The sequence below is a fragment of the Clytia hemisphaerica genome, unplaced genomic scaffold (assembly GCF_902728285.1).
Source record: "Clytia hemisphaerica strain Z4C2 unplaced genomic scaffold, Clytia hemisphaerica genome assembly, whole genome shotgun sequence".
Lineage (NCBI taxonomy): Eukaryota > Metazoa > Cnidaria > Hydrozoa > Leptothecata > Clytiidae > Clytia > Clytia hemisphaerica.
In genome coordinates, this window is record NW_027103349.1 from 349862 (window position 1) to 359762 (window position 9901).

Here is a 9901-nt window from a genome sequence, read left to right on the forward strand (position 1 = left end):
TTACAGTGATTTTACCGCTTTACCGAACGTTTCTCACCGTTACAGTGTAGTTGCATATCATTTTTTGCTGAAGCAACCAAAATGAGTCTGAGAAGTCGATCCAGTGTACAAGACAAATCAAAATGGGTGTGAGTCAAAACATCAAAAAATCATATTTTTACTGTCAAACTTGCGACTCCACAAACACACCCTCACAGTATCCAGCTAAAAGAAGACCCTTGTAGTGCATTCTATCGAAAGTACACCCATACAGTGCATTTTGAGGCTCTCGAAAACCTATATTTCTTTTGATGCGCTGACTGTCAGCAATAACGAACAGTTTAGGACGGTTATCACTGTATATTCAAACAATTCCGAGTTTATGTATCGGAAGATATCGAGGGCGACGGTAAGTGAAATCGATACACAACAAAATCGATAGTTGATGTACGGTTCTATATAGCCTTTGCTCACATAAACAGACGACGGTATCTTGGTGTTTTTACCGTCGTCGAGCAAAGTGGACGGTGATCTCGGTCCTATGTCAGCTTTGCTTTATACCGTCCCCCTCGATTTATCTCGAATACATAACTCGCTAATGTGATACTCATGACAGGTGATTTCTTTACTGAAACCTTAAATCATACTACCAATCGGCTTCTGCTGAGAAATATGTGAAGAAAATACAAGTTAGCGTCAAGTTAGATAAAATGCTAACAATCTTTTTGTTTAAAGTAAAAAAACTAGACTGGTGGCATAAACTAACGGATATAAATTATCCAGGATAACCCAGCGATGCTGCAACTTAGTTTATCAACATCGAAGAAAACAATAAGTTTAAGTGATGAATTGTTTCCATTCTTTAGCCACGAACATGTAATATAAATTTAACAAAATAAATCGTACACAATTTAATTATCCGGAATAACCCGGCTTAACATTTTGAATATGTTTGAAATACAAATCAGCTTCTTGTTGGTCACCAAGTTCTTCCAAGCAAGTCGCAATGTTCAATTTAGTGTTCAACAAAGCAGGATTTGTTGCTGGTAATTTCACAGTTTCTTCCATAATTCGTTCAACTTCTTTAAAGATTTTCACAGCTTGCCGTTTATAATTGTCAGTATCCGCAAGCTTTAATGCTAATTTATTCTTTATTGAACATAATTCATAATCATCATCCATTTGATCACGCAGATGAGAATACACTTCTAAACACTGATTTAAATCACTCATCTCCAGAAAGCAAATCATAAGCTCTTTACGAACCTCTAATAATGATTTCATATTGCAAGTTACTTTATAAAGAAGTTCTACTTCACGAAAACAACGAGCTGCATCATGATATGAGTCACTTTCCAACAACAGCTTAGCTTTATTTTTCTTAACCAATATTGAATCAGGGTGCTTCTCACCAAGAAGTTTTGTCATTTGCCGATCCACATCATCAATAATGGTCAAACCGTCTTGTGGTCTTCCCAAATCAAACAAAGTCCTTGCAATATTATTTCGTAACCTTGCTGAGGAACGAATATCGGCGTTGGGAAACTTCTTTAGACCTTCTTGCTGGATCCTCAAAGCTTCCTGGTAATCATCTTTCCCTGAATAACATGCTGCTAATAGATTCACAATTTGTAACATGTCTTGGTGATCTTCTCCTTTAGTTTCCATATAGATGGATTTGACTTCTAAAGTAACTAAAATTGCTTCATCAATTTTTTTAGATTGTACTAAGATTTTAGCCAGCTCTAAACGAGCATTTGTCCACGTTGGATGCTTTCGACCATATTTTTTCTCGATTGACCGTTGGACATCGAAGCTCATATTCAAAGCATCCTCAAGACGTCCTTGATCGATTAAACATCCGATTTGATTCGATTTGTTTTGAATAGATGCTAAGTGCTCATTGCCAAAAGGCGTTTTCAATGTTGAATTTTGATAGATTTCAAAAGCTTGCTGAGACTTTCCCATTCGTTGAAGACACGTGGCCAGATTAGTTTTTGTATACATCACATGTGGATGATCAGGACCTAGCATTTTGATCTGTTCAGCTAAAACCTCCTCATAGATCTGTTTTGATTCAACCAATCTATCCATATTAGAATAACACATTGCAATGGAGCTTCTTGTGACTAAAGTGTCTTTGTCATGCTTTCTTTTACGTTGATCAACTTTCTCAATTTCTTGGTAAATCTCCAGAGCCTTTGGATGTTCGCCTTTACCACAATAACACAAAGCAATTTCGTTTAAAACCTCTAGAACCTCATCGTGATCAGCTGAGTAAGTCTGTCTCAATGATTTAAGTGTTTTTTGGAATATTTGAAATGCTTCGTCATGTCGTCCACACTGGTAGAGACACTTGCCTATCATGTATTTCGTTTCCCGAATCTGATTGGTCACGTCATCATCCTTCTCCGCTTGATAATATTGAAGTAATGTTTCATACCAGATTAATGCATTGGCATAATCACCAGATTCCCACCATTTTGAAGCCATGACCAAAAAGACTTGAGCCATGGTGATAATGTTTTATGAAGCAGTAATAAAGTTCTATAAGAGACAAAAATCTTGTTTTAATAATGAACACTTTAGAGGGTTTTAGGTTTAGATCGAATTTCATGTAAATATCCTAACTCGCAGACCTCAGCAGTGGATTCTGAAATAAAAATACCCGAAATTTTCATTTCCATGAGAAGTGAGACTATCCTCACAGACGTGAGGTAAGAAAAAGATAAGATAAGAAAAATCTCAGTGAGAGATTTGAAATTATTTCAACGAATTTCCATTGGTGATAAGGGCTTCTATAATCGATTCCACTAGCTAGGAACTAGTAAATATATCACCTGAACAGCGATGTAAGATGAAATGAAAAGGTATAAAATGTTAAATCTCAAAACGATCTCAGTCATCCGGTATCTACTGGATGACTGAGACAGGCTGTGCAGCTTCCTTACCTTTGATAAATGTGATAACTGGTTGCTGCTTGCTCTTACTTCTCTTATTAAATGAATCTTCTCACAGTCCCTTTCCAACGTCTATTTATATATAATTTCATTTGAATGAAATGACGTGAAGTCCAAAATCCCCTTTATAATAAGACGTCATCAACGATATCTGTTATCGCGGTTTGAAGGGGAATCAATAATTAAAAAAATAAATCAAGGCGGTGGAGTGTTAACTAAGTATCGTAGCAATGCTCCTTTATTTAGAAAACAATGCTCTCCAGTGTATTGGTCTTATTGATATTCTGATTACATCTGCGAAAATTGTTTTTTTCCTTCTCTTTTTGCAAAACTAAGCAACTCCTTTATCGGATTTCCATTTATGTTTATCAAATTGTAAATCGGAAAAACTATCTTAAGGCATGCCCGAGAAGTTTTTTAAAGAAGGGAATCGATCTTGACGATTCAAAAATTCTGTTTATAATGATTGCAAGGGGGGGTTGTACTTTTACGGTGTGACGGGATTGGCCCTTTTTTAGTACGGTATTACGGGATTTGACGAAAAAAGAGACGGGAAAACGGTATTTTAAAATCAGACGGTGACGGTATTTAGGTACATTTTTGCCCTCTACAAGCCGGTGTGACGGTGTTATTATTCTTCCAATTTTCGGGATTCCGGGATTCAGCAAAAATTTTGACGGGAAAACGGTATTTCGAACCCCTACAAACCCCCCTTGCAAAGCTGTCTTGTAAAGCTCTTATACCCTTGTCTCACAGCCACAGTGGAATTTTTTTCGATATTTCAATCAAAACCCGAATTGGATGAAACCTATTTTGTTGCTTCCAGTGGGGCTGAGAGATTGCAGGGTTTTGTTTTCTACCGAGGATGCAATTTTGACAAGATGTTAAAAGTGGGTTTAGTGGGTTGGGATCCCAACACATTTGCAAAAAAAGCAAAATCAATTTATTTCTCAGGAAAGTGATATTTAGTGCACTTAGAGTCTTTAAATATTAACTAACCGGTACCCGGCGTCGCACGCCAGTTTAGCTGTTTGCAGAACGCATTTAAAGTTCTTTGAGATGTTGGGAAGGTGGCTTAAACACGATGAAATCAAAGTTTGACTCTATTCCTCCCGGTTGACGTATCTTTTAACCATATTTTGAAAAAGATTTTTGTGGCAAAAATGATCAGAAAGCAGAAAGGGCGTCATTCCCAAATTACACCATACCGGCGACCAGCGACGTCCAAGACGGCTCTGCAATTAGATTTTTTTCTCGCTTCGCTCGCGTTATATTTGCCGTAGTTCTTGATGTTTAGGAAAACTTTGATGTCAAGATAAGCGGAGTGAAATAATAGAGATGACGCACGATTCGTCGAAAAAAGGCAGCCCGGTTGAGGGGTACTTAGGCAAGAGAAGGGTATAGGTATGGGTATGTGCTGGGCTTAAGGGTGCCTTTTTTGAAACATGGCAGTTTGAAAAATCGGAAAATCAAACTTCACTCCCACTAAAAATCGGAAAAATAGGAAAATTTTAACTTTTTGCCCCCAGAAAGATAGAAATTTGGTCAAATTAGTCCCAAAAAGTGAATTAAAATTCACACAATCTCCCTTGTTTTTTCTCCTCTTTATTCTGCTAAGGGTCCGAGGAGCAGGGCCGGAAGTCAGCTCGCAACCATAGCCCCCCCCGGAAGGCAGCTAGGACACGCAGACAAAAAAAGGTGATAGCGCAATTTTATGTTGCTTTTTATAAAATAACTTCGTCATAACTTTTCAAATTCAACAATGACTTAGATTTACAGCAAAATAATTATCGACATAGATGTTTAAAGGTCCCTTTTTACGAAGAAAGATTTCTAGTTTCTACCGCCTTTTGAATGTATTTTTAATGTTGCTGTTGTTTTGGCAAACTTGTCTTGTGATTCTTATGTTTTATTTTATATTTGTTCTTTTCTTTAAAAGATTCTGTTTAAAAGATTTTCTTTTGTTTTGAAAAGAATTCGAATGTATCAAATCAAATAAGGTCGTTAATTACATTTGAAAACATAAAACAAAAGAAAAAGTCTAATCTATCAATCAAAACAAACTTATCGAACAACTCAAATTCTTTAAAAAACGGCGCGATTTAATCTGATTTAACACATTTGTGGAGGAAGAAGCAAAAGTCATCTTTTAAAAGAACAAAACATTGCTTCCGAAAACGAAAGTGACACACAAAAAACAGACATACAGACTACGGCTATTAATATATAGATTAACTTTTCTTTATTTTGAATTCCATCGTCCAATCATATTTTGCCATTTTTCATGTGAGTGTGACAAACAATGATGATTGATCTATTTCAAGTGACATTGTTTTAGCAAACGCACTAAAACACTTCATGTTCGCTCATCAGTATCACACGGACGAAAGATGGCAGATAATTAGGAAGAAAGGCGCCGGAAATTCTTCAAGCTGTGGTTGAACCAGTTCAGGCAAAGCTTGACCAAACAGTGGTGACTATTTAGCTTTCGTAATTGCCACCGCAGGAAGCCTAAAGCTTCCGAGGATGGCATTCATAGCTTCACTCGTGAGGGAAAGTTGGGAAAACATCTCATAATTTTGCGCGCGCGTTTCAGTATTTTAGTTCCGCTTAGCGGAACATTATCAATTAACGGTTATTTGATTTCCCGGAATGAAGAGCGATAAGCCGTGTTTTACAGGATAGCTCTTTTTTAGCTTGCGCGGCGGACGTTTGTTTCTTCCTATCGTGTCGGAGCTTTCAAACAATGTCAATTGAATTATCTGGTATTTCTTCTATTGACTATGTTTCAAACGATCAGCCGATGGCTCTGGCTTTAGGTATAAGGTAATGTCAGCGATAAAAAAGGAAAGTTGGTGGACCTGATGTGATGGTGGCAGACATCTTGAATTTCTCCCTGTTTCTTTAAATCTGTTTTATTCCAGTTATTAGCACAGTCCAGTAGTCCAATCGCACTACTTTTCTATAAACCCAACAATCCAGTGTGAGTTTGCTGAAAGGAAAACTAAACAATTTGAATCCTTTTTAGACATTGAGATTGATTTATATTTTCCAGCGAAACAGAACACAGACTGACAGAACAACAGTCTGACAGTTATTTATATAGTTTTTTCCATCATCGTTCTCTAACACTATTGATACAGAACAGCACACAGCTGACAATTAAAAGAATTTTTGAAACTGAACTAAAGTATAAAACAAGGCGCCCTATAAAAGGGAAATTCCATAAAGGAAAGTTTGCATTTTGCAAAAATCTATATATACAGTAGTAGTTGACACTCTCTAATTCAAATTTCAAGGGATTCTCATCGAATACCACAGCATATTGAATATTGAGAAAGTCTCCCAAATCCCTAAAGTAAATATTGAATTATAGAGTAACACGGGAAGAAGAAGGCGAAGCGAAGGTTGATTATTGCGATTGGTTTTTGAACGTCGAATCAGTACAATAACCGAAGATCTTGCTGAAAATTTATATAAGTTTTTTGGAAGAAATCTTTGATATTTGCAATATTTGAGGAGTCAAATTTTGAGTTTCTAATTTGAACGCAACAAAATCGAACATTTGAATTTCAAAATATCTGGCATTTTTTTTGTTACTAGAAATCAAATAAGAGAGTGGTTTTTCAAAACCTTTAAAGTGACTTCAAATTTTTATCCAAAACGGGCTTATCAAATAGTAGAACGTCAAATTAGACAGTGTCAACTGTAATTACATTTTTTGCTTTTTGCTCCTAAAATAATTTGAAGATTTTTCACAGTATGGCAGAGGAAGACTTTGCGATTAATCTAGACACTGCATTGAATGTTGCACATTTCCGAAATTCAAGCAGGACAACTGGCAGTCGTACCTATTCTTGCGCTGTTGATTGCTTTCTTGAAATATGTTACCGCTTGCTTCTTCCAGAAATGAAAGCTAAAGTATCATATGAAAAATCAAGTGATTTTTTTAAGCTGCTTCAATTAAGTGGATCAATGGAAATTTCACTTGAAGATTACGATATGAAAAGTAATGCTTTTCGACTGCTGGATGAAATTAGGGAACCGGTATGGTCTAAGATTATTGAAAATTGTGGTACCTTTGTGAGAAGAAATAGCGACGCAGAGTTTTCTTTGCCCAAATTCATTTTACACTATTTTGAGTCTAAAAAGTTTGAAATTTGTGTGGTTAGGGGGATATAGTATGTATGCGCATTTTTTTTCAAATGACGTTTTTTAAACAATACATAGACAAAAATGCCTCTGGAGTTGAATTTTTGAATGCCCCTGTGGAATTTATTTATTTCAGTTTATTTTTGAGTTGGGGGCTAAAGAATATGGGAAATAAAAATGCAATGCTAATTTAAACATTTTTAGATGACAGTAAATATCATGCACTTATTTTACCTTAGATTCTAAACCGTTTTGTGGTAAAGATGAGAGTTTTGAGATGCCATGTGAAGTAAAGAATAGTGAAAGAGCTGGTACAGATGATGAAAGCAAAAAAGAACAAACAAAAAGAAAAGCTAGCAGTGCACCGACTGGTTCACCAAAGAAAGCCAAATTGTTTTGCTCGGGAACAGCATACCAACCCAAAGCTCCTGCAAATGCGATAGGTATTGTTTTTGGTTAAGAATTATACTAATTTTTAAATTTCTGGCTGTCAAAATGTTAACTAGAAAATTTGAACAAATATTTTGACGCCCTCACCAAATTTCTGAAAGAACCTAATCTAGACTTATGGTATCATTAAGTTGGTACTAATTTTTATAGAACTAATTTTTGTGGTAACTAAATATTGTGATTTTGGGTGTCTACCGCGCAGTTTTTAATTGAAATCTATAAAAACCCCTAGGAAAATGAAAGAATTTCAGAATTTCAGCAAAAAGTGTATGTCAACAGCAAAATTTGTTCTGCCAAATTAAGTTTTGACCCCTCTAGAAACTGAGCAATCTGGTTTGGTGAATGTAGAAATTTCTGTTTTTTTGTTTAAACAAATTGACCAATTTCTTTTTTCCTTATTCAAGATTTTGCTGGCTTCATTGCATGTGTGTCACCCGTACGGTTATCCTATCAATCGAAGAAGGAGCACTTTAATGTGTTCATCAAAACCAAACCAACTTCATTTGCAAAAATCACAGTGTCAAGCACAAACAAACAATTTTCCGCAATACGTCAAAACTTTCTCGATTATTTTCACAACAAGGAGCCCGTCACAATCAAGTCATGCTTGCCCTTGAATGGTAGAAACTTTTTCAATGCATATTCCTTTGTACAACCTTGTGAAAGGCAGTTAACTTTTAACTTAAATGATGCGGATGCTACACCATTAAACGAGATCGAATCAAATTCAATCACTGAGTCCATAGTTGGTAAACTCAGGTTCCGTGGCCCTGTTCAAGTGAAGCCCTATACCACTAGGGGTGGCAAGGCAAGAACGGACAAGATGCGGGAATGTGTTATCTCCGATGGATCCACCTGCCTTTTGATTACGTTTTGGGCAGATTTTCTAGACTATATAGTAGAGGATAAATTAATTCAGTTAACTAACATTAACTCAAAAACAATCTCTAATGAAATTAAACTCACTACTGATCCCAATTCTGCCATATGTTTTTTAACAGAAGAACTTACATGTGGGTTTGAAAATTACGAACAGGATTTAATTGTTCCTAAAAATTCTATTGAGTGTGTAAAATGCGTGGTGTGCATAAAGAAATTTGAAACCTACCAATGTTGCAAAAATTGTAAACGAAGACTTCAAATTAACAGTGGTACTGGCATGGCCGACTGTGTTTGTGGAAGGATTTTCGATACAAACCAAATGAACTCAAGCGACGAATTCAAAAACGTTGTTGCAACCATCGAATTTAAAAATTCTCAAGACATAACACTGCAAGCAACATTTTTCAAAGACACTTTAAAAGCTCTCTTCGAAATCATGGATGATACAAAATTGAAACAAAAACTGTTACAAATGTGTGACATAGATGTTCATTTGAACTCAAAACAAATAGTGGCAAAGACAGAAGCTTGCAAGCATTGAAATGCATTTTATACTTTTTTATCGTTGTTTTAAAAAATTGATTGGCAAAATTTGTAGTTTGTGTAGATTATTTGTTTCGTTGTAGTTGTTTTTGTGATGAAAAATGAAAGTTGTGTTAGAAATCTTTCTTTTTATGATTAAACTTTCTTGTTTGAACTGGTTTGAAATGAACATTAGACGTATTTAAAAATGCCAGCCAACTAAATATTAATTTCTACAGTGAATCTTTCTATTATCTGAACAAGCGTTCCTCCGCTTATAATTCTTTAAAAAAATCTGCACTATTGTATTTATAGTCTTTTCATTTTCATTTGGGTGAACTTTACTTTTCACAGCTTGCGATTTAACCCTTTCGCAGCGAATATATTTTAGCACTTTTTTAGAAATCTCAACCTTTACCGTTTGCTTCGAATTTTATGCTGCTTGTGTTTATTTAAAGATAGGGTTGTTATACATTTTTGGAAAGCATATGAAATAAGCTTTCTTTTGGTATATAAATCATCTATATAGCATTTGGTGATATTTCAAAAATAAATGTAAAATTTTTTGAAAATTTTAGGATTTTTTTAAAATTTTTAAAAATTTTGCCTTTGAGGGGGTCTAAAATTTTGAAAAACCACAAAGAACGTCTGAAATCTCCTAAAAATAAAGTAGGACATAGTACCTCACGATTCAACAAGAAAAACTGTCATTCTGAGTATTTTTTGAAAAAAAATAACCTAAAATAGACAAATTTTAGCAAAAATTTTTGGCCTAAGATTTCCTTTGCAGAAAATTTCATGTTCATGAATTCATAAAAATGCCATAAAAGTTTAGCACTTCGTTTGTTTTTCAAAAAACTTGGCAGAAAAGGTACTTATAATGTTGGTAACAATTGTGCAAAAAATTGAGTGCTAAATCTTATCTGAATCGAAAATATGATGCTAAAGCTGAGGGG

At 35.2% G+C, this 9901-nt stretch overlaps 2 protein-coding genes across 2 annotated transcripts; one reads left to right on the plus strand and one right to left on the minus strand.

Annotated features, from left to right (window-relative positions):
* Positions 1-815: 815 nt before the first annotated feature.
* Positions 816-3039, minus strand: LOC136820199 (kinesin light chain-like). The gene is made up of 2 exons (XM_067076409.1): positions 2931-3039; positions 816-2526 (listed from the first exon to the last, which is right to left on the minus strand). Exon 2 carries the CDS (start codon positions 2491-2493, stop codon positions 895-897), a length of 1599 nt encoding a protein of 532 aa, XP_066932510.1. The 5' UTR covers positions 2494-2526; positions 2931-3039; the 3' UTR covers positions 816-894.
* A 4256-nt stretch (positions 3040-7295) lies between these two features.
* Positions 7296-9086, plus strand: LOC136820147 (uncharacterized). Its single transcript, XM_067076390.1, has 2 exons — positions 7296-7534; positions 7946-9086. The coding sequence occupies exons 1-2, from the start codon at positions 7369-7371 to the stop codon at positions 8962-8964; spliced, it is 1185 nt and encodes a 394-aa protein (XP_066932491.1). The 5' UTR covers positions 7296-7368; the 3' UTR covers positions 8965-9086.
* The last annotated feature ends 815 nt before the right edge of the window (positions 9087-9901 follow it).